At 51.8% G+C, this 24,820-nt stretch overlaps 1 protein-coding gene across 1 annotated transcript in view; it reads left to right on the plus strand.

Moving 5' to 3' along the window:
• Positions 1–24,820, plus strand: part of ADAMTS10 (ADAM metallopeptidase with thrombospondin type 1 motif 10) — a 63,446-nt gene that overhangs the window by 34,832 nt on the left and 3,794 nt on the right. Inside the window, exons 12-23 of the mRNA XM_066566198.1 lie at positions 1,684–1,829; positions 3,054–3,117; positions 5,576–5,678; positions 12,726–12,859; positions 15,317–15,440; positions 16,733–16,813; positions 18,641–18,804; positions 19,775–19,901; positions 20,594–20,723; positions 21,981–22,185; positions 22,949–23,125; positions 24,268–24,424. Of these exons, the coding sequence (XP_066422295.1) occupies positions 1,684–1,829; positions 3,054–3,117; positions 5,576–5,678; positions 12,726–12,859; positions 15,317–15,440; positions 16,733–16,813; positions 18,641–18,804; positions 19,775–19,901; positions 20,594–20,723; positions 21,981–22,185; positions 22,949–23,125; positions 24,268–24,424 (1,612 nt within the window). The remainder of the gene's footprint in view (positions 1–1,683; positions 1,830–3,053; positions 3,118–5,575; positions 5,679–12,725; positions 12,860–15,316; positions 15,441–16,732; positions 16,814–18,640; positions 18,805–19,774; positions 19,902–20,593; positions 20,724–21,980; positions 22,186–22,948; positions 23,126–24,267; positions 24,425–24,820) is intronic.

Here is a 24,820-nt window from a genome sequence, read left to right on the forward strand (position 1 = left end):
TCCCAGGCTGTGGGAATATTGTGGAGTATCTCCTCCACATGGGATCCCCCTTTGGAGAGGCTCTGGTGCTCCCAGGGATCGTGAGTTGGGATTCCTGGGAAGCCACCGTGCATTTTTCCCGGCTGCCCATGCAGAGCTGGCTCGGGAGGAGCAGGGAGAGGCTGTGCCAGCAGCTCCAGGGTGGGTTCCCAGCCCCTGGAAGGAGCACACAGAGCTTTCTTCCTTCCTGGGATTATCTCAGCCCCCAGGGCTCCGTGTCCGGCACCGCGCCCGGGCGGCTCTGGCACCGTCCCACCCTCCCATGGCTGGGGACTCCAGGGGCTGTGGGACACGTGCCAGGCCTGAGGGAAATATTTCATAGGCAAATTTCCATGAGCATCTGTCTCCCAGTAGGACAGGGACGGGATTCTTTAAGGATCCTCAGCAGAATGATGACACAACAACGCTGATTATTACAATTTAAACTTTATTTGAACTCGAGCTCTTTGCTGATCTGGACATTTTGGATGCACAAACCACAACCTGAGCTCTCAGTACAAACAAAACTCACTCTGTCCTGGCAGTGGTTGTGGCCATGTCCCCCAGGGATCCTGGCCCTGCCCAGCAGCAGCAGCTCCGGTCCAAGATCACCTGGAACTCTGCCGAGGGCTTTTATAAGATGTGAGATGGGAACCCAGGACCTCTTTAGAGGAGAATCCCAGACTGGTTTGGGTTGGGAGGGACCTTAAACCTCACCCATGGGCAGAGACACCTTCCATAGCCCAGGGTGCTCCAAGCCCCAGTGTCCAACCTGGCCTTGGACACTTCCAGGGATCCAGGGGCAGCCACAGCTGCTCTGGGCAACATTTGGGATGTGACCCCTTGCCAGTGCCTGCCTGGATGGTGCCACAGGGGCTGGGGACACTGATCCCACTGACCCCAAGGAGAGGCGAGCACTCTTTGCCTTGGAGAATTTGGCTCTGAGGCCGCTGCAGCTCCCAGCTCAGATTCCTCAGGACCAAAGCAGATCCCAGCCCTGTGCTGGCTCCATGGAGGCTCTGGCAGGAAGATTCCCCCCTGAGATGTGCAGGATGTCTCTGTTTCAGCCCCCACGTCTGAAGAACGAGTCAGAGCTCTTCAGTTTTCGGTCTTGAAGTTGTTTATTAATTCTTATCTATAAAATTTTCTTTCTGCCCAGCTGAGATCTGCTCAGCAGGGCAGCCACAGGCACTCTGACCACCCCCAAGGTGGTGTTGTCTTTTTATACTACAAACTACATATAACATATTTACACTTAATTCCCAATACCTATCACCCATGTTAGACAGTGCATTTCTACTCTAAACCAATCCCAAAGTGCCAACGTCACTGCAGAAAATGGAGAACAAGAAGCAGAAGAAAGGCTGGACACGCTCAAGTTCCTCCATCTTGTCCCCATAACCCCCATACCAAAAATCCTAAAATCTACATTTTCACCCTGTGATAATTTTATTATTACATTGTTTAAACTTCTGTGACTTTCAGGTCCTCATACAAAGTTGGCAACTTGCTCCAGGGGTCACAATCAAATCCCCAGGTGCTCTGGGCTGTGCCAGGGTCTCCGAGCCCCCCGTCAGGGTTCTCGGCAACTCTGGACACCCGGAGGGATGTGCTGAGTTCTGACACCCCCATTGCCGAGGTATCCCAAGCTCTGTGTCCCCGCAGTGGTGCTACAAGAGGGAGTGTGTGCCCTTCGGGACGCGGCCGGAGGGCGTGGACGGAGCCTGGGGCTCGTGGTCATCGTGGGGCGAGTGCAGCCGGACGTGCGGCGGCGGCGTCTCCTCGTCCGTGCGCCACTGCGACAGCCCCAGGTACGTGGGGGTCACTCGTGTGCCAGGGTTGGGGCAGGAGAGAGGCAGGATGGTAGAAAGGGCAAAGAAGGGTTTATTCAAAAGAAACACGTGGTTTTCATAGAGTGGTACGATGGATTCTATTCTATTGGCTAACTTACAGAAACATCTTTCTCGCGCACTGTCCTTGAGTGTTGGGGAAGATGAAACAGGAAAGCCTTATAAATATGATTGCCTGGCAAAAGATTTTGAGAATATAGAAACTGTAAGCGAAATTGAAATGAAAGCAAGCTTTGAGATCCCTCAGTTACTGAACAACGAGAAAACAATGGCATGGCCAGCTGAAGGTGATCCCCTTTTGATGAAACAACACCCTCTGCTTGCAGACAGCTCCAAGGGTCAGAGCAGACCCTACAGCTTGGCAGAAGGGGCCCAAAGAGGAGTTTTTAGGGTTTAAAATGTAGCACAGTATGGTAATGTAGTGATTCTTATAGGCTGTATGGAAATGCTATAGGATTTGTATCTTGTACTAGATTGGTTAGTGAGAATCAGAACATTCAACACAGAAGAAGATTTATTGTATTGTAACGGGAACCTCGCTCTCTTACCCTTTTACTCTCTTACCCTCTCATCCTCTCTGTCCCTCTCTTCTCTGGGGCCTGCTCTGAGCTGTGCCTGGCAGCTCCCAGCAGGGCCCTGCACCCAGGCCCTTTGCAATAAACCCCAAGTTCCACGACCTGGCTGCAGAGATCTCTCGTCTCCATCTGTCCTGACCATACTACCCCCCAATGCTCCTACACTTGAGAGGAACAGAAAAATAAAGTAGAAAAACAGCACCTGCAAATTGTTTAGAGTCAACAGGTTATCACATCTTTCCAGCTCCCTAAAACTTCTCCCAAGCCGCTGTGAGAAACGCTCGCCGTTTCTCTCTCTCTGTCCCATGGCATCCACACGTGGGGGTGGCCCTGTCACTGCAGCCCTGCCGTGTCCCCAACCCTTGGTGTCCATGGGGAGGCACATCCAGGTGCCTGTGATGCCTTGGGAAGGCTGAGCTAGAGCAGAGGCTGGATGGATGGAGAGTTGTAACTTCTTTTTGCCAAGGTCGGGATTAAATCATGGGATGGTATTTCTTCTTGGGACTCAGATGTTTGTTAGCTCTTATCTGTGTCACAGTCTCACAAACCATGTGAGAGTCTTCTTATCTATCTATGTCACAGTCTCACAAACCTCCTTCCTCTTTGGCAGGCCCACCATCGGAGGGAAGTACTGCCTGGGAGAGAGGAAACGCTACCGCTCCTGCAACACTGATGTGAGTGGGGGCAGAGGGGCTGGGAGGGATGGAGGAGGGGGATCAGCCCTGTCTGGTGGGATCAGCCCTCTCCAAATGGGATCTGCCCTGTCTGGGTTGGGATCTGCCCTGTCTGGGTTGGGATCAGCCCTCTCCAAATGGGATCAGCCCTGTCCAGGTTGGGATCAGCCCTGTCTGGGGTGGGATGAGCCCTGTCTGATTGGGATGAGCCCTGTCCAGATGGGGTGGAGCCCTCTCCAGGTTGAATGAGCCCTGTCGGGACTGGGTTGAGCCCTCTCCAAATGGGATCAGCCCTGTCCAGGTGGGATGAGCCCTGTCGGGGTTGAATGAGCCCTCTCCAGTTGGGATGAGCTCTGTCCAGGGTGGATGAGCCCTCTCTGATTGGGATCAGCCCTTTCCAAGTTGAATGAGCCCTGTCTGGGTTGGGATGAACCATGTCCAAATGGAATCAGCCCTGTCCAGACTGGCTTGAGCCCTCTCTGGTTGAATGAGCCCTGTCAGGATTGGGTTGAGCCCTCTCCAAATGGGATCAGCCCTGTGCAGGTGGGATGAGCCCTTTCCAGTTAGGATGAACCCTGCTGGGACTCAATGTGCCCTGTCTCAGTGGGATGAGCCCTGTCTGGGTTGAACGAGCCCAGTCCAGATGGGATGAACCTTCTCCAACTGGGATCAGCCCTCTCTGGCTGGGATGAGCCCTCTGTAGTTGGCATCAGCCCTGTCCGGGTCGGATGAGCCCTGTCCAGGTGAAATGAACCCTCTCCAGTTGGGACGAGCTGTGTCTCAGTGGGATGAGCCCTCTCCCAGTAGGATGAGCCCTGTCCAGATTGGGTTGAGCCCTCTCCAAATGGGATGAGCCCTGTCCAGATTGGGATGAGCTCTGTCTAGGTGGGATGGGCCTTCTCCAACTGGGAATAGCCCTGTCCGGGTGGGATGAGCCCTGTCCGGATTGGGTTGAGCCCTCTCCAGGTGGGATGACCCCTCTCTAGTTTGGGTTGAGCCCTCTCCGGGTTGAATGAGCTCTGTCCAGGTGGGATGAGCCCTCTCCTCCCAGGTGCGGGGTGCTCTGTGCAGCCGTGGGAGGAAGAGGAGGAGGAGGCAGGGCAGGGGCAGGGCGGGGTGAGCCGGCAGCGATCCCGCAATGGGGAATTCCAGGCAGGACCAGGCAGGTGTGGGAGCCGGCTCCGGGGGCGGGGGGGCTGCACGGACCTGCGGGGCTCCGGGATCCAGAGGGGCCCAAAGATAAGGAGGGAAAGGAGGGGAGAGAGAGAATTCCAGCTCTGCTTCTCCCAGGCTGCTCCTGCACAGCTGCTCAGGTGAGGCTGGGTCAGACTCTGCTTCCCGGGGCTGGGGGTTACACCTCAAAGATTTACAGGAAAAACTGCGCTGAGGGGATGCTCAGAGGAGCTTGGGACCTGGGGATTGCAGCTTTAACACCCACGGGCTGCTGGAGAGGGAAGCAGACGGGTCCTGTTGCTTCCCTGGGTTTGGGGGATTGCTCCCCAGGGTCACAGATCAGGCAGAGCTCCTGGGGCCCCTCCTCGTGCTCTTGGACTTCAAATCGTGCCTGGCTTTGCAGGAGGGACTGTCCTGCCACCAGTGTCAGGGCTGGTGTCCCTGTCCCTAATGGGCTGGTGGCAGTGCCCCATTTTTAGGGCTGGTGTCCCTGTCCCCAGGGGCTGGTGGCAGTGCCCCACTGTCAGAGCTGGTGTCCCTGTCCCCAGGGGCTGGTGGCAGTGCCCAAGTGTCAGGGCTGGTGTCCCTGTCCCCAAGGGGCTGGGGTCCCTGAGGAGCTGGTGGCAGTGCCCTGTTGTCAGGGCTGGTATCCCTGTCCCTGAGGGCTGGTGGCCGTGCCCCATTGCCTAGAACTGGTGGCAGTGCCCTGATGTCAGAGTTGGTGTCCCTGTCCCCAGGGGCTGGTGGCAGTGCCCCATTTTTAGAGCTGGTGTCCCTTGTCCCTGAGGAGCTGGTGGCAGTGCCCATTGTCTAGAACTGGTGGCAGTGTCCCATTTTTAGGGCTGATGTCCCTGTCCCTGAGGGCTGGTGGCAGTGCCCTGATGTCAGGGCTGGTGTCCCTGTCCCCGAGGGCTGGTGGCAGTGCCCTGATGTCAGAGCTGGTGGCAGTGTCCCATTTTTAGGGCTGGTGTCCCTGTCCCTGAGGGCTGGTGGCCGTGCCCCAGTGTCAGAGCTGGTGTCCCTGTCCCCAGGGGCTGGTGGCCGTGCCCCAGTGTCAGAGCTGGTGTCCCTGTCCCCAGGGGCTGGTGGCCGTGCCCCAGTGTCAGAGCTGGTGTCCCTGTCCCCAGGGGCTGGTGGCCGTGCCCCAGTGTCAGAGCTGGTGTCCCTGTCCCCAGGGGCTGGTGGCCGTGCCCCAGTGTCAGAGCTGGTGTCCCTGTCCCCAGGGGCTGGTGGCCATGCCCAGCTGTGCCCCCCAGCCCCACGCTGACCATGGCTGTGCCCACAGGACTGCCCACCGGGCTCGCAGGATTTCCGAGAGCTGCAGTGCGCCGAGTTCGACAGCGTGCCCTTCCGAGGGAAGTACTACACCTGGAAAACCTACCGGGGAGGTGAGCTGGGGCTGCTGGGGCTGACATCCTCTGCTGCCACCGGGCAGGGCGGCAGAAATGCTGAAACCCCCTCAAAGGGGCTCCTTCAGAAGCCTGAAGGCTTCCAAAGCTCCGTACTGGGAGTCAGGCAGGGTGTGGTGGTGCTTGCAGGGAGGTGAGGGAAGAGAGGAGAATCTTGACTCCATGATTCAGAGGGCTGATTGATTGTTTTATGATATATATGATATTAAAAGAAAATTATCTATTAAAACGATACTAAAGAATAGAATAAAAGGATTTCATAGGAAATTTCAAGGAAAGGAAATTTCAAGGAAAGGAAAGGAAATTTCAGGGAAATTCCAAGGAAAGGAAATTTCAAGGAAAGGAAAGGAAATTTCTAGGAAATTCAAGGAAGTTTCAAGGAAAGGAAAGGAAATTTCTAGGAAATTTCAAGGAAAGGAAAGGAAAGGAAGTTTCAAGGAAAGGAAATTTCAGGAAAAGAAATTTCAGGAAAGGAAAGGCAATTTCAGGAAAGGCAATTTTCAAGGAAAGGCAAGGACAGGAAATTTCAGGAAAGGAAAGGAAATTTCGAGGAGAGGAGAGGACAGGAGAGGAGAGGAGAGGACAGGAAATCCTGTGACTGCTCACAGCCTCGACACAGCTGGCTGTCATTGAACATCAAGTAAAAACAATTCACATGCTGGGTAAACAATTCTCCAAATCTCATTCCAAAGCAGCAAAACGTGGAGAAGCTGAAACTTCCCAGCTTCCCAGGAGAAAAGATCCTAACGAAAGGATTTTTCAGAAAATGTGTCTGTGACAGCAGTGCTATAGGCTGGGGATGGCGTGGCTGGACAGTGCCCTGGCTAAAAGGGACCTGGCAGCACTGGTCAACAACATGAGCCAGCAGAGTGCCCTGGTGGCCAAGAAGGCCAATGGCTCCTGGCCTGGCTCAGGAATGGTGTGGCCAGCAGGAGCAGGGAGGTCACTCTGCCCCTGTACCAGGCACTGGTGAGGGCACACCTTGAGTGCTGTGTCCAGTTCTGGCCCCTCAGTTTAGGAAGGACCTTGAGATTCTTAAATGTGTCCAAAGGAGGGCTACAAGGCTGGAGAGGGGCTGGGAACACAAACCCTGTGAGGAACAGCTGAGGGAGCTGGGGGTGCTCAGCCTGGAGAAAAGGAGACTCAGGGGTGCCCTCATCACTCTCTGCAGCTCCTGAAAGGTGCCTGTGCTCAGCTGGGGCTGGGCTCTTTCTCCAGGAACTGACAGAACCAGAGCACACAGCCTCAACTGTGCCAAGGGAAATACAGGTTGGATAATAGGAAAAAAATATAGTTTGGATATCAGGAAAAAGTTTTTTACAGAAAGGGTGATAAAGCTCTGGAATGTTCTGCCCGGGGAGGTGGTGGAGTCCCCATCCCTGGGTGTGTTTAACAAAGCCTGGATGTGGCACTGGGTGCCAGGGCTCAGTTGAGGTGCTGGGGCTGGGTTGGACTCGATGGTCTTGGAGGTCTCTCCCATCCCAGTGATTCTGGAATTCTGTGATTCTGTGAGAGCAGCCATTTCAGGTCCATGCACACACACACCACAGACAGCTCAGCAGAGGAAGAGCAGGAAGGGTTTTTATGATGTATTCCAGCAAAGGTTTATGGCATCCACCACGCCAAAGGGATCAGGGACAAAGACCTGGCCAGGTGCTCTGCACAATGGTCTGAGGGCACAGGGATGGCACAAAGGGCAGGAAAAAGGGCATTGGCCTACAGGGAAGATGGGGCTGGACACCAGGGATAGCACAACCAATGAGGAAACAGGGAAGGGAGAAACCACGAGAATTTGGGATATATGGGGAAAATGCCTGGGTTTGAACAGACAGGAGTCTGTTAAGGAAGGAAGGAGCCTCCACTGAAATGGAAAATGCAAGCCCCCTCTCTCTGAATTATCATAATTTTGAAATTAAGGGGCTCTCAGGCAAAGATATGGGAATAGGAATAACAGTTCTTTACTAAGAAAATTAAAAATACAAATGCAATAGCACAAAAAAACAAACAAACCACTGCCAGAGTCAGACCATGCCCTGTCCCCTGTGTGTCAGGGGGTGGCACAGCCCCATCCCATGGGGGCTCAGCCCTCCTGCAGTGCCAGCTGTGGCTCTGCTGGAGCAGGGATCCTGCACAAGGGGGGAGTTTTCCTCTGCAGCTCCAGGGCTGCTGGAGATGGGCCTGGGCTCCCTCTGGCCATGCAGGGCAGCAGAAGCTGCTCCTCTGGGAATGCACTGGGCAAAGGCTGCTGGGCTGTGCCAGGCTCACATTGGATCCAGGTAGGAATGCTTGGCTCCTCCCCTGGGCGTAGCATCTTCCCATGGGATGATGGAATTGGATCAGCCCTGCAGGGACACTCAGTGGCCATGGACAGCAGAGATCTCCTGGAGGGAGGGTTGGTGTGGGAGAGATAAAGAAAAAACTGCCCCAAGAACAGCAGAGAACTGCCCCAGCTCTGACAGGTGGGAACAGAACACACAGCCCCGTTTCCAACCTAAAATAGGTACTCAATGGGGAGGAGACAGAGCAGGCAGGGAGAGCTTCCTGAGCAGGAGAAGGGGTGGGATCTGGTGGATCCTTCAAAAAGCAGCACTTCCCTTTCCTGAGGTCAGCCCTGGGTCCTGCAGAAGGCTCTGGAGGAGCCTCTGTGGCACAAATCTCTCAATAATGAGGAGGAACAGCTCATCTCCTCGGTGGAGTTAATGAACTGGGCTGGGGAAATCCTTCCCAGCTGTGCAAACAAGCCCAGCTCCTGCAGCTGGAGCAGCTGTGCTGAGGCTGCAGGGCATGGATCAATAAAAATGTAATAAAATTGGGAGGCTGTGAAGTCACCCCGAGACCCCAGTGGGTGCCAAGGTGGAAAACAACCCTGGCTCAGGCCTCTCTCCTCCCCAGGCATGGCCCAGGGCTGGGCTGGCCAGCTGAACATCACCTTGAGGCATCATCTGACCCTGACAGGGATTTTTGGCTTTCATAAAGAGCCCCTTCCTCTCTCTGTGCTGCAGCTTCCTCTGCCACAAAATGAGTGATGAGACCTCTGCCCTGGGGGGAGGCTGGCAGGGCTGACCTTGTTTTGAAGGGATTTGGGAGCTTCATCTCCTCTTCCCAAAGTGGCTGTGAGCAATGGTCATGAGGAGCATTTTCATTTTGTTTATTCAAAGAGAGGAGAGGAGAGGAAAAGAGGAGAGGAAAGGAAAGGAAAGGAAAGGAAAGGAAAGGAAAGGAAAGGAAAGGAAAGGAAAGGAAAGGAAAGGAAAGGAAAGGAAAGGAAAGGAAAGGAAAGGAAAGGAAAGGAAAGGAAAGGAAAGGAAAGGAAAGGAAAGGAAAGGAAAGGAAAGGAAAGGAAAGGAAAGGAAAGGAAAAGAAAGGAAAGGAAAGGGGAAAGAGGAAAGAAAAGAAAAGGAAAGAGGAAAGAAAAGAGAAAAGAAAAGAAAAGAAAAGAAAAGAAAAGAAAAGAAAAGAAAAGAAAAGAAAAGAAAAGAAAAGAAAAGAAAAGAAAAGAAAAGAAAAGAAAAGAAAAGAAAAGAAAAGAAAGAAAAGAAAAGGAGAAAAGAAAGTGGCCCAGGGAGGAACCATGGAGTGGGGAAAGTCAAGGAACAACTTTGGACAAGCTTGGGCTCTCTCTCAGAATTGGGGAGACCTGGTTTGTGTCCAGTGCCTAAAGGGGACTGGAACTAAAGAGAATTTTAGCAAGGCCTTGAAGGACAGGACACAGGGAATGGCTTCCACTGACAGAATGCAGGGATAGATGGGATATTGGGAAGGGATTGTTCCCTCTGAGGGAACTTCCTCTGGATATTTGGGTCCATTTGCATATTGGGAGTTAACCTCCCAATTACAGCTTCAGGTAATGGAGTCATTTACCCCAAGTTTGCTCTCCCCAGCTCATTTTTGTTTCCATTTCTGGGCCCTGAGGCAGTGAGCTGTCCTTGATTGCCAGGCCTGGAGAGGAATTGCTGTGGCTGCCCCAAATGGGAAAGCAGCAGCTCCCACTGGGTGTGGAGTTTGGAGTTACACACTAAAGAACTGCAGGGTTACAAATAGATGAAAAATAGAAAAGCTAAAATCCTAAGATGAGGTTGAGCAAAACTTTCTATGTCTTTAATTTTTAGAATAGCTCATTTGCAGACCCTAACCCTCCAATTTCTAGGCACTTTCCAAACAGCACACAGGCAAAATTGAACGAAAATGCTCCAGTTTTAATGAGAAACCCCGAGACAGGACAAACTGCAGGACCATTTGCACTCATCCCACGTGGAGCAGCTTGGCACAGGAGCCCAGTGCCTGCTCCCCAAGGGCATCCCCTGCTCTCAGTTGGGGCAGGGGATTGATTCCCAAGCCTGGAGAGGAATTGCTGTGTCTGCCCCAAATGGGAAAGCAGCAGCTCACACTGTACATGGAGTTTGGGGTTACACACTAAAGAACTGCAGGGTTACAAATTGATGAAAAATAGAAAAGCCAACATCCTAAGATGAGGTTGAGCAAAGCTTTACATGTCTTTCTTTAATGGCTCATTTGCAGACCCTAACCCTCCAATTTTTAGGCACTTTCCAAATAGCACACAGGCAAAATTGAACGAAAATGCTCCAGTTTTAATGAGAAACCCCGAGACAGGACAAACTGCAGGACCATTTGCACTCATCCCACGTGGAGCAGCTTGGCACAGCAGTTTTGCTGAGCTCCCCCTGCTCAGCAGCTGCTTCTCCAGGGGCTTGCCCAGGCATCCTGCTCCAGAAAATGCCTCCAAGCTGCTGAATTCCCCTCTCGTGTCTCCTCCTGCTCCTCCCTCTCCCAGCTTTGCTCTTCCTTCCCTCCAGCTGCTCTGGCACAGCTGGGCCCCCTCCCCTCCCCTCCTTTCACCCCTTTGATGTTCTGTATCGAGTTTCCCTTTTGCACATTCCCATTCCTGCCATCCAAGGTGCTTCCCCAGCTCTGGCACAGGGATCAGGAGCTGGGTGCTGCCTCCAGGAGGGAGCTGGCACAGCTCAGGCTCCTGGGATGCTCAATAAAGGCAGCAAACGCCACAAGCCACACCAGGGGCTGAGAAAATCCAGGGGCAGCAGGCAGGGAGTGCCCTGCTGGAGCCACATCCTGCTCCAGGCACTTCATCTGGATATCTGGGTGAAAATATAGGAAAATACAGAAATTTCAGCTGTGGCTTGAAGATCCTTCTCCTTCATCCTCAAGCCACAACAGGGTCTGAGAAAATCCCATGGCAGCAGGCAGGGAATGCTCGGCTGGAGGCACATCCTGCTCCAGGCACTTCATCCAGATATTTGGGTGAAAATATAGGAAAATACAGAAATTTCAGCTGTGGCTTGAAGATCCTTCTCCTTCATCCTCATCACCTTTGCTGGGAAGGATTCACCTCAGGCAGGAAGGAAGGGTTTCTCTGCCTCAGTAACTTTGTTCTTCTGCTCTGGCAGCTGAAAAGAAAACCTTGGAAAGGTTCCTCAGGAGCTGCTGCCTCAGTTTCCCTGCTGGTAAAGCAGGCAGAAGGGTTTTACAACCTGTAAGTGCCAGGAGTGACCCAGATAAGAACAAATCACTTTGTTCCCTTCCCTGTCACATCCAGGGCCTGTGTCCAGCTCAAGGGCCTGTCTCCCCCCTCCAGGGGCATCCCCCTGGTTTTCCACATCCTTTCTTATGGGAATAAACCCCACAGATCCCATTTTCTTCAGAGTGGAAAAAACCCCATTCTTTATTCATAAATGGATAAATTCTTTATTCTCCTTTTTATACCATTTTACCATTTTATACCATTTTATTCTGTGTGGCTCCAATTGGTCAGTAGCTTTCTTGCCAATTTATTGATTAGTAATAAGTTATTTTATATTGATTGGTCACTCAAACCCTGGTGTGTACCTGCAGGAAAAGCTGTTTGTGAGCGATAGTTTTCATTTTTCTGTCTAAAAACAGTTTATACAGGTTCTGGTTGTTTGTCACCCAGGAATAGATTTTTATATTAACAAAATGCTCATGCCAGGATTGCTTTCACATGGGAACTTGCAAAGTGCTGGCTTTGCCGCTGATTCCAGGAGAGCAGGTTTGGTTTGATGATTTTATGAAGATTTTATGATATTTCTACTGATTTCAGGAGAGCAGGTTTTATTTTATGAACACTTTATGATATTTCTGCTGATTCCAGGAGAGCTGATTTAATTTTATGAAGATTTTATGAAGCTTTTATTCTATTTCTCCTGATTCCAGTAGAGTGGGCTTGATTTGATGAACATTTAATGATATTTCTACTGATTTCAGGAGAGCAGGTTTTATTTTATGAACACTTTATGATATTTCTGCTGATTCCAGGAGAGCTGATTTAATTTTATGAAGATTTTAGGAAGCCTTTATGATATTTCCACTGATTCCAGGAGAGCAGGCTTGATTTGATGAACATTTTATGATATTTCTACTGATTCCAGGAGAGCAGGCTTGATTTTATGAGGATTTTATGAAGCCTTTATGATATTTCCACTGATTACAGGAGACCAGGCTTGATTTTTATGAAGATTTTATGAAGCTTTTATGCTATTTCTACTGATTCCAGGAGAGCAGGTTTTATTTTATGAAGATTTTATGATATTTCTGCTGATTCCAGGAGAGCAGGCTTGATTTTATGAGGATTTTATGAAGCCTTTATGATATTTCCACTGATTACAGGAGAGCAGGTTTGATTTGATAAAGATTTTATGGTATTTCTACTGATTCCAGTAGGGTAGGCTTGATTTGATGAACATTTTATGATATTTCTACTGATTCCAGGAGAGCAGGTTTTATTTTATGAAGATTTTATGAGCATTTTATGATATTTCTACTGATTCCAGGAGTGTAGGTTTCATTTTATGAAGCCTTTATGATATTTCCACTGATTACAGGAGAGCAGGTTTGATTTGATGAACATTTTATGATATTTCTGCTGATTCCAGGAGAGCAGCTTGATTTTAAGATGATTTTATGAAGCCCCTGTGATTTTTCTCCCTGACTGCAACACTTTTGGACCCGTTTGAAGCTGTGCTCCTTCCCCAGGGGGTGTCAAGGCGTGCTCCCTCAACTGCCTGGCCGAGGGCTTCAACTTCTACACGGAGAGAGCGGCGGCCGTGGTGGATGGAACCCCCTGCAGGCAGGACTCCAATGACATCTGCGTCAACGGGGAGTGCAAGGTGGGACAGGGACAGGGCCCTGGGATGGGGGGACAGGGACAGACCCAAAACAGGGGGGACAGGGACAGAGCCCCAAGCAGAGGGGACAAGGACAGAGCTCTGGAAATGGGGGACAGGGACAAAACCCCAGGCAGAGGGGACAAGGACAGAGCTCTGGGCAGAGGGGACAGGGACAGAGCCCTGGGATGGGGGACAAGGACAGAGCCCTGGGATGGGGGAGACAGGGACAGACTCGGGAATGGGGGACAAGGACAGACCCAAAACAGGGGGGACAGGGACAGAGCCCCAAGCAGAGGGGATAAGGACAGAGCCCGGGGCAGGGGGGACAAGGACAGAGCCCTGGGATGGGGGACATGGACAGATCTCTGGGCAGGGGGGACAGGGACAGACCCCCAGGCAGAGGGGACAAGGACAGAGCTCTGGAAATGGGGGACAGGGACAAAACCCCAGGCAGGGTGACAAGGACAGAACTCTGGGCAGAGGGGACATGGACAGACCCCAGGATGGGGGACATGGACAGAGCCTGGGGCAGATGGAACAGGGACAGAGCCCTGGGAATGAGGGACAAGGACAGAGCTCTGGAGATGAGGGACAAGGACAAATCCCCAGGCAGGGTGACAAGGACAGAACTCTGGGCAGAGGGGACAGAAACAGACCCCAAGACAGGGAAGCAAACACAGACCCAAAGCAGAGGGGACAAGGGCAGACTCCCGGGATAGGGGACAGGGACAGAGCCCTGGGAATGGGGGGATAAGGACAGACCCCCAGAGCACCGGGGACAGGGACAGATCTCTGGGAATGGGGGGCAGGGACAGAGCCCCCAGGGTAGAGGGGACAAGGACAGACCCCTGAAATGGGGATACATGACAGACCCTAGGATGGGGGGGCAAGGATAGACCCCAGGATGGGGGGGCAAGGACAGATCTCTGGGCAGAGGGGACAGGGACAGAGCCCTGGGAATGGGGGACAGGGACAGACCCCCAAGCAGAGAGGACAAGGACAGACTTCCAGGGCAGGGGAAACAAGGACAGACGCTCTGGGCAGGGGGGACAGGGAAAAACCCCCAGGATGGGGGCCAGGGACAGAACCCAGGTCAGGGGGACAAGGACAGAACCCCTGGACAGAGGGGACAAGGACAGACACCCAGGAATGGGGGGACAAGGGCAGAACCATGGGCAGAGAGGACAAGGACAGACCCCCAGGATGGGGGACAGGGACAGAGACCCCTGGGCAGGGGGGTAAGGACAGATCTCTGGGCAGAGGGGACAGGGACAGACCCCAGGGCAGGCAAGCGCTGCCCTCAAACTGCTCACACAGACCTGGGATGGGTGGAGGGTTAAGAGAGCTGGGGCTGCTCACCTGGACCAGAGGAGGCTCCAGGGACACCCCAGAGCCCCTGGCAGGGCCTGAAGGGGCTCCAGGAGAGCTGCAGAGGGACTGGGGACAAGGCCTGCAGGGACAGGAGCCAGGCAATGGCTCCCAGTGCCAGAGGGCAGGGCTGGATGGGATCTTGGCAATCAGGAATTGTTCCCTGGCAGGGTGGGCAGGCCCTGGCACAGGGTGCCCAGAGCAGCTGGGGCTGCCCCTGCATCCCTGGCAGTGCCCAAGGCCAGGCTGGACAGGGCTGGGAGCAGCCTGGGACAGTGGGAGGTGTCCCTGCCATGGCACTGGATGGGCTTTGAGGTCCCTTCCAGCCCAAACCATTCCATAATTCCATGGTTTCTCTGCCTGGAGACTCAGTGGGAGCAGGAACATTCCCATCCTCTCTGCACTCCCTGCCTCACAGATGGATCCCTGCACTCCCGGCCTGTGCAGCCGCCGCCCCTTTGATGTTTCCCTTGCAATGGGATCTGGGGGGAGCTGTAAAAGTTAATTATAAGAAAGCTCTGTGGGAGTGGCCAACATCCCCCAGCAGGCAGACAGACAGACAGACAGGCTGTGTGTCTGTCTGCCTCCCTTCCTGCATCTCTGGGATCTGTTTTTCTCCATGGGGCAGTGGAACAAAGGGGAATTGTGTGACCGTGTTCACAGGGGTTTTTGGATTGGGGAAGAGATGGGGATCTGACTCCATGTTTCAGAAGGCTTGATTTATTATTTTATTATATATATGACATTAAAACTATACTAAAAGAATAGAAGAAAGGATTTCATCAGAAGGCTGGCTAAGAATAGAATAAGAAGGAATGATAACAAAGGTTTGTGGCTTGGACAGAGAGTCTGAGCCAGCTGGGCTGTGATTGGCCATTAATTAGAAACATCCAACATGGGCCAATCACAGTTGCACCTGTTGCATTCCACAGCAGCAGATAATCAATGTTTACATTTTGTTCCTGAGGCCTCTCAGCTTCTCAGGAGGAAAAATCCTAAGGAAAGGGTTTTCCATAAAAGATGTCTGTGACACTGAGGGGACAGCAGGGTCCCTCTGGGCTGGCTCATTGCTGCTGCTCCTCCCCACAGCACGTGGGCTGTGACCGGGTGCTGGGCTCCGACTCCAAGGAGGACAAGTGCCGGGTGTGCGGGGGCGATGGCAGCTCCTGCGAGACCATCGAGGGCGTCTTCAACCACTCCCTGCCCGAGGGAGGTAGGGAACAAACAGCCTGCTCACCCTCCAGCCCCTCCTCCTCCTCCTCACCTGCCCCTGGGGACAGGCAGGGACAAACCCCAGAGTTCAGTCCCAAGGGGTAGCACCAGGCAGCAAATCCCTCCCGTCCACCAGCCAAGCTGTGCTATGAAACAGGAGACACTTTGAGCCAGGTCTCATCAGCTTTTGGAGATCTATTTCACACCCAAGATAGCTCAGCTACCTTAGAAGGTGTAAAGTCAGTAGGATGGCTTCTGTGGTAGTGTTGGAAACAAAAAGTGTTGCTTTAGAGAGTGGTTGCTGTTCCCTGTTCCCTGAAATAGGGGTCTCCTCGAGTCTCATAAGCTCTTGGAGATCTATATAACACCCAAGATAGCTCAGCTACCTTAGAAATTATAAAATCAACAGGTTTCTGTGGTAGGGTTGGAAACAAAAAGTGTTTAGAGGGTGGTGGCTGTTACCTGTTCCCTGAAATATGGGATATCCCTGAAATATCTCCTTGAGCCAGGTCTCATCAGCTCTTGGAGATCTATATAACACCCAAGATAGCTCAGCTACCTTAGAAGGCATAAAATCAACAGGTTTCTGTGGTAGGGTTGGAAACTAAAAGTGTTTAGAGCGTGGTTGCTGTTCCCTGTTCCTTGAAATGTGGGATATCCCTGAAAAATAGCTCAGCTACCTTAGAAGGCATAAAATCAGTAGGATGGCTTCTGTGGTAGTGTGGGAAACAGAAAAGTTTTAATAAAAGGCAAAATAACAAAACTCTTTACAGAGAAAAACCCAGCCAGGTGCAAGAGGTTCTTGCCCCTAGTAAAACACCTCACAAAAGCCATTGGTTTTTGTTCTCTTCTTTTTCTAGTAAGTTACTCAGGTGGGACTTTTTGGCTTCTGTCCAATTGGCTGTCCTTAAATTTGAAGGGAAGTCCCCCAAATCCTATGAGGTGTCTTTTCACCTAATCCAGGAGAGAAACTTCTGGGCTTTTTTCCTTTTCAAGGGGACAAAGAATAGTTCTGTCACTCCCTCAACAAGGGGCACATCCCTATAGTGCCCCAGCCTCCAGTGGTGCCCAAATCTCTGACACAGAGCTCCAAGCCCCTTCCCTGCTCCCCAGGGTTGATCCCAGTCCCACCACAGGAGCCCCCAGTGCAAACCTGCTCCATTCTGGTGCCCCAAATGCTTTTTCCATCGTTTCCCCATGGGTAAGGGGTTGGCTCACACTCCCATCCAGCCCAGGGCAGCTCTGGCTCTGGGATTGGAGGCTGAAAATGCTGCTCACCTGCTTGTCCCACAGGTTATGAGGAGGTGATCCAGATCCCCAAGGGTTCTGTGCACATCGACATCCGGGAGCTGAACCTCTCCATCAACTACCTGGGTGAGCTGGGGCTGGGGCTGGATCCCCAGCCTGGGATTAACAGGGAAATGCAGGGAGCACTTCCCACTGCAGCTGGGAGTGGGGATTTGGGGTTCCCAGGCTGGGATTTGGGGCAGGAGAAGGCAGCAGGGCTGTGTGTGTCCCCCAGTGTCCCTGTCCTGTGTTAGCACCACAACCCTGAGCAAACCCCACCTCCCTCAGCTCCTGCCATCTCCCCTCTGCCATCCTGGGCATTAAAAACGCTCACATTTTCCTCGGGCTTGGTTTCCCAGCCTTGCTCAGCCCTGCTTTCACCACGAGGATTTTCTTTCCCCTTTTTTCCTCCCTGTCCCCCGAGCGGTGTGGGGCAGGGCAGGCTGCTCTCCCTGGAGGCTGCCGGGTGCCAGCAGGGTTCTCCTGGCTCCATCCCTCCCTGCCCGGTGTGTGGGGGCTCCTTTCTGCATTCCTGCGCTCTCAGGACAGTGTTTGACACTCTGGCATCCCTCCGAGCATCCCCGATGGAGGGAGCATCCTCCAGCCCCCGCAGCGCGCAGCATCCCCCGCGTCCCGAGCAGGGCAGCGGTGCCCGGAGCTCGGTGGAGCGGAGGGAAGGCAGGAGCAGGAGCGAACGCTCCGATCCCCCTCTAGCGACTCTGCCGGGCAACCACAGCCCTGCTCCGGGCCCCAGCAGCTCCCGCAGCCCCGACCATCGCCGGCCAGGATCCATGTACAAATCACCAGCGGGATGGGACTGCTGGGGAACTGCCCTGAGCTGTTTTATTTTTCAGCATCAGCCTCATTCCATGGTTATGACAATGGGAAGATGCCACCAGCAGACCAAAAACTTAATGTTACAGCTCACTTTATAAGTTTTTTGACCAATCACACAAAGCGAAAGCACATTGACAGTAGTTCTAATCAAGCACTATAAGCACACGTACCTTTGGTTAAACAATGCTTGCTTATTTCAAATACAATACTTGCTTGTAAGCCTTCAAACAGAGAGCTCCATTATTAAGCTTCAAACTTCCTAATATCTTGCTAGATAAACTTTTCTGTAGCTTAGGGAGTTATACCAGACAAGTGTTAATACACAGACCATTGTTCTATTTGTCCTTACTTTTGTACTTTTTACATAATTTTTCTGCTGATCTATCTCATGGCTGCTGTGTGCCCGTGTTCACAGGGGTTTTTGGATGAGGGAAGAGATGAGGATCTGACTCCATGTTTCAGAAGGCTTGATTTATTATTTTATGATATATATTACATTAAAACTTTACTAAAAGAATAGAAGAAAAGGTTTCACCAGAAAGCTAGCTAAGAATAGAATAGAAAAGAATGATAACAAAGGCAGCTGTCCCGGACTCTCTCTCCGAGCCAGCTGGGCTGTGACTGGCCATTAATTACAAACATCCAACATGGGCCAATCCCAGATGCACCTGTTGCATTCCACAGCAGCAGATAATCATTGTTTACATTTTGTTCCTGAGGCCTCTCAGCTTCTCAGGAGGAAAAAATCCTAAGGAAAGGATTTTCCATAAAAGATGTCTGCGACAGTACTGCTTAGCTCTAATCACAGTTCTGCTGTCTCTGAGGCCTGCCTTTTGCAGCTTTCCCAAAACCCTCTGATTTTGTGGATTCCCACACCGACCCAGCGTGTACAGCTGGGTTTGAGCCTGGCTGCGTGGCCAGGGAGGTGCTGGGGAGGCACCTCGGGCCCATCGGTGCCCCTGTGCCCTCCCTGGTGTCCTTTAGCGATGCTCTGAGCCCTGCAGGTGAGCAGCACCTGGCTGAGGCTGGCCCAGGTGCCCTGAGCTTTGTGCTGAGCCCCCTCCCCTGTGCTGGCAGCGCTGCGAGGGGACAGTGGGGAATATTTCATCAACGGGAAGCTCTCCATCGATCCCCCCCGGCGCTTCGACATCGCCGGCACCACCTTCCACTACAGGAGGTCCCCTGAGGAGCCCGAGTCGCTGGAGGCTTTGGGACCCACCAACATCACCCTCTTTGTCATGGTTGGTACCTTCATACCCCTCCTGGTGTGGGCCTACGTTGGGCTGGAAGGATTAATGTGACCTTGTTCACAGGGGTCTGAGGATGAGGGAAGGGACGAGGATCTGACTCCATGGTTCAGAAGGCTTGATTTATTATTTTATTATATATATTACATTAAAACTATACTAAAAGTATAGAGGAAAGGATTTCATCAGAAGGCTAGCTAAAAATAGAAAAAGAAAGAATGAATAACAAAGGCTCGTGGCTCAGACAGAGTCCGAACCAACTGGGCTGTGATTGGCCATTAATTAGAAACAACCACATGAGACCAATCCCAGATGCACCTGTTGCATTCCACAGCAGCAGATAACCATTGGTTACATTTTGTTCCTGAGGCCTCTCAGCTTCTCAGGAGGAAAAATCCTAAGGAAAGGATTTTCCATAAAAGATGTCTGAGACCCATCTTGCTGTGGCTGCCTGGGGGTTGGAGCTGATCAGCCCCTGGTGTGGCTGTTGGGGGTAAAGGGACACAGGGAGCAGAGGTAAATTGGGCTGAATTCACACAGTAAATCACAGAATTAGCTTGGAAAAGCCGCTTGAGACCAAGCTGTGACCTGACACCACCTTGTCAGCCAGACTGTGTCACTGAGTGCCACATCCAGCCTTGAAAGAGTCACCCCAGGTGGGACAGGAGCCCACAGTCCCTTCCTTGGGGGGCCAGTCCTTTATCCACTGGGCACTCCCACACCTCCCTCCCTAATTCTCAGGTCTGCTGCCCTAATCTGTCAGGTTTTGGGATGATTCCACCCTTGAGTGCCTGGGAGCTCATTCTCTGATCGAGCATCACTGTCAGCACTGGTGGCTGCCCTGCCAGCACTGGGAGGGGCTGAAGGGGACAGGGGAATATTCCAGCCTGCTAGAGAGGCTGTGGGATGCCAGCTGGGTGGTCACTGTGGTGGCACTGATGTCCTGGGGGTGCCTTTCCTGCAGGTGCTGGTGAGGACAGAGCTGCAGGGGATCCGCTACAAGTTCAACGCTCCCGTGGGCAGGGATGGCTCCAGCCTCTACTCCTGGCACTACACCCCATGGACCAAGTGCTCTGTGCTGTGTGCAGGGGGTGAGCTCTGGTGCTGGGCACCTTTGGGGGGACATGTGGGACACCCCCCGTGCTGTGTTTGGACCTCTGAGGCCTTTACACAGCCCCACCTCAGACACAGGCATGTGGGAGTTGTGCCAGGGCAAAGAACATGGGTACCATCTTCAGCTGGGCCGCAGGTATGGGTGGAAGGACCTTAAAGATTAAATTTTTCACCATCTGTCATGGTCAGGGACACCTCCCACTGTCCCAGCTGCTCCCAGCCCTGTCCAGCCTGGCCTTGGGCACTGCCAGGGATGCAGGGGCAGCCCCAGCTGCTCTGGGCACCCTGTGCCAGGGCCTGCCCACCCTGCCAGGGAACAATTCCTGATTGCCAATATCCCATTCTCACTTTTATAAATGTTGGTCTATTAGCATATTGGAGTTAATTCTCCAATTCCAGCCCCAGCCCATGCAGTCCCATCCTTGTTTTTCTCTCTCCAGCCCACGTTGTTTGTGCTCTTGGGGCTGAGATTTGGATCATTTGTCCTTGGTCCCCAGCTGGAGCAGGAATTGCTTTGTCTCCCTGCTCTGTGCACAGAGCTCACCATCCCCTGATATAAGGCTCAGACCCACACACTAAAGCAGCACAGAACCTGAAACATAGAAAAGCTCCAACCTGAGGCATCACAGCCTCAGCCTCCCTTTCCCCCTTCCCTCTTCTCCCTGGGCAGGCAGCCAGATCCAGTCTGTGGTGTGCAGGAAGCTCTCTGATGGCTCAACTGTCCCCAACCACTTCTGCAGCGCTGACACCAAAGTGCCCGAGCGACAGAGGAGCTGCAACACCGAGCCCTGTCCCCCTGCGTGAGTAACAACATGGGAAATGAGGAATTGTTATTATTGTTGTTGTTGTTGTTGTTATTCTTATGTTGTTGTTGTTATTTATTTTTTTCTGTTGAACTTTAACGGAAAGTTTATATAGTACAGATTTGTACGTAAATTTTGAGATAAGAAATGTTGATTTAGGAGATCAAAATTTCTTTGGAGAAATAGAACTATGAAAGATAGACCCACGGAGAGTAATGTTAGATCATAATTGCTCTAGATAATTTTAGATATTAATATTAGTTTTATTAAATAATTTTTATAATAGTATTAGTATTATTATTAGAAAATAATATTTCTAATTTTTAATTATCTAATATTATTATATTAGTATATTATAATATACTATGATGCTAATAGTATACTAATTATACTAATATACTAATATAATACTAATTATACTAATATTATCTAATATTATTAGATAATATTATTAGTATAATAATATATTTATTATTATTAATGATATTAACTACATTTTAGATAATAGCTTTAAAGCATTTACAACATAGTCTAGAAAAACTGATAAGCCAAGAAACACTTAAACATATTATAATTAAGAAATAGTTCACTTCTAATTATAATAGCATAAATTATAGCATCTATATTGTCTTACCCTTCACATGACACTAAAAATAGAAAAAAATTACAATTAAATTAATTTAAAATTAGATTTTTAAATTTAAAATTTATATTAAAAATATGCATTTAGTTTTTAAAATTAAATTTTAAAATTTTAAAATTAAAATTTTAAATATAAATTTTAAAATTAATTTTTTTAATTTAAATTTTAAAATGAAAATTTAAAAATTTAAAATTAAAATTTTTAATTTAATTTTTTAAAACACCTCTCAGTTACCCCATCTCTAAGTCAAAAGAAAAAAGACTTAATCCAAAATACCTGGAGCACAGGCAGGGAGCCAGGGAGGAAGACATGGGTAGCAGAGAGTGAAATTCCCCCCTGGCTGCCATCCCCAAGTCACAGCCCCCACTGGTGACACTGCAGCTCTGCTGAGGAATGGGGTGGGGGTTTCTCCTCTGTGTCCCAGATATTCAGTGAGGAATTGTGCCAGCCCTTCCCTGGCTCCTCTCCTGAAGGGGAAGATGCGCAGGGACTCAGTGCTTCAGCCAGAGCTGCCTGGGAGGCTGTGGCTGCAGAAGGGCCAGGGCCAAGTGCAGGGCTCTGGGGACCAGCCCAGCCCAGCCCAACCCAGCTCTGCTGTTCCCCATCCCCAGCTGGGCCATTGGGAACTGGTCCGAGTGCAGCCGCAGCTGCAACGAGGGCGTCCGGACCCGCAGCGTCTTCTGCAAGAGGAAGATCTCTGCCAGCGAGGAGAAAACCCTGGATGATGCCTCCTGCAGCCAGCCACGGCCCAAGATGCTGGAACCCTGCAACAACCAAACGTGTCCTCCTGAGTGGGTGGCCCTGGACTGGTCGGAGGCGAGTGCCCAAAGGAGGGACACGGAGCTGGGGAAGGGGCTGAGGAGCAGCTGGGGGCACTTGGCTCATTCAGCTGAGGGCACTTGGCATTCCTGTAGTTAAATTTTGTAACAATGGTTTTTCAGGCCATAGATCTCGGAGAGAGGCCGAGTAGGAATTTATGATAGAATTTGTTTTATTTTTAGGGTCGTGCTTTGTTTTAGGGGGGTTGGCAGTTGCATCTAAGCCTTCCCCTTATTACAGGGTGCTGGGGCTGGTTGTAGCAGCAGTTGCAGGGAGCTCCTCAGGGGCTGCAGCTCCTGCCCAGGGCAGGCACAGGGGCAGGGGCTGAGCTCTGCTCTGGGACAGGGACAGGAGCCCAGCAAGGGCTGGAGCTGGGCCAGGCCTTGGCATGGAGCTCAGGGCAAGGTTCTGCCCCCCGAGGCTGCTGGGCACTGCCCAGGCTCCCCAGGGAATGGTGCCAAGGCTGCCAGAGCTCCAGGAGCTCCCAGGGCTGCTCAGGGTGGGGTTCTTGGGGTGGCTGTGCAGGGACAGGGGCTGGATCAATGATCCCTGTGGGATCCAGCTCAGGATGTTCTGATTCTGTGATTGACACAGTCTCTCCCCTCCCTGAGGGCGCTGCTCCAGGAGCACAGTGCCAATCACTGTGACACTATCGAGTGTGACAATGTGGTATCTCAGGAGCCAGGAGAGGTGGGAGCAGCAAGGGGAGGAACCAGAGCTGCCTCTGTCCCCTCCCTGACCGTGTCCCCTGTCCCTGCAGTGCACCCCGAGCTGCGGGCCCGGCTTCCGCCACCGCATTGTGCTGTGCAAGAGCGGCGACCACAGCGTCACCCTGCCCACCTCCCAGTGCCACGAGGCCACCAAGCCCCCCACCAGCATGCGGTGCAACCTGCGGCGCTGCCCCCCACCCCGCTGGGTCACCGGCGAGTGGGGAGAGGTAGGGACAGCCCTCCCCACGGGGGGATGGCAGGAGGAGCCTCCCCAGCCCTTCAAATCCTGACCTTCATGGGCCAGCAGGAGCCTGGGTGGCCACCACAACTATCCAGGGACCCATGGCAGTGTTTTTTCCCCCTTTTTTGGCTCGTTTGTGGTGACCCTGGGGGTGTCCCAGGCCTGGCAGGACCCCACAGAAGTCATTGAAGGGTCCCCATGGGTGGCTGGGTGTCAGCAGCGGTGGGCTGGTCCTATTGCCAAGCAGGGCCACTGCTGGTCCCCCCATAGCCCAGTGGGGTGACCCTGGCAGTTCTCCCAGTATCAAATTCAGGGAGCCCCTGATGCAGAGAATGATTAGCATCTGACTCTATGATTCAGAAAAAATTGTATTATTAAAACTATACTATATTACTGTAATACTATATTAAAACTATACAATTGTTTTATTAAAACTATATATATACTATATATACTATATATATACTTACTTGTATATATATATGTATATATATTCTTACTTGTATATTAAAACTATACAATTGTTTTATTAAAACTATACTATATTGCAGTAATACTATATTAAAACTATACTAAACAGATACTATACTAAAGAAAAACCCATGACTGTCTGAGACAGCCAGGACACAGCTTTGGATGATTGGCTAATCACTCAGAACAACTTTTACTATTGTCCAATTAACTAAATCACTTTTGGTAAACAATCCCCATAACACATTCCACATGTGCAAAAACAGGAGCAGCCAGTGGAGATAAGAATTGTTTTCTCTTCTTTGAGGTTTCTTGCTGCATTTCCCAGGACAAATCTTTGGGAAATTGTGCCTGCTGCTCTCTGTGAAGGGAGCTGAAGCCACACTCCCTACCCTGAGCACCCCTCGAGCTGCAGGGTGATGTTGGGGTGCAGGAGGTTTGGGAAAGGCCAGGGATTTAGGGCTGGATGTAGGATCCTCCCTGAGCCCTGCAGAATCAAACCAAGCTTTTTTGGGATGCAGGGCCACATCACTCACTCATGCCAAGAAGGGAAGGAACAACCCCCTCCAGCACCCTTTGCACCCCCTAACCCCTGTCTGTGCCTGCTCCTGTCACCTTGCTGGTGGCCCTGGCAGTTCCCTTGTGCTGTCCCCACAGTGCTCTGCCCAGTGTGGCCTGGGCCAGCAGAGGAGATCCGTCCAGTGCCTGGCCCACACCGGGCAGCCGTCCATGGAGTGCGTGGAGGCCCTGCAGCCCCCTGGGATGCAGCAGTGCGAGACCAAGTGCGAGTCGGGGCCCACAGACAACCCTGAAGGTGAGGGGCGATGCAGAGGGGACATGTGTCCCACTGGGGACAGGGACATTGGAGCCAGCACAGCACCAGCTGGGCTCTGGGGTGGGGAGATGCCATCCCTGGAAGTGTCCAAGACCAGGCTTCTCCAGCTGGGGACCAAGGACAAATGATCCAAGTCTCAGGCCCAAGAGCACAAACAACATGGGCTGAAGAGAGAAAAACAAGAAGGTTGGGACTGTATGGGCGGGGGCTGGAATTGGACAATGAACTCCAATATGCTAATAGACCAACATTTATAAAATTTAGGGAGAATGGGATATTGGGCAGGAATCCTTCCCTGGCAGGGTGGGCCAGAGCAGCTGGGGCTGCCCCTGCATCCCTGGCAGTGCCCAAGGCCAGGCTAGACAGGGCTTGGAG

This window comes from Molothrus aeneus, chromosome 27 (genome assembly GCF_037042795.1).
Source record: "Molothrus aeneus isolate 106 chromosome 27, BPBGC_Maene_1.0, whole genome shotgun sequence".
In the NCBI taxonomy this organism is placed as follows: Eukaryota; Metazoa; Chordata; class Aves; order Passeriformes; family Icteridae; genus Molothrus; species Molothrus aeneus.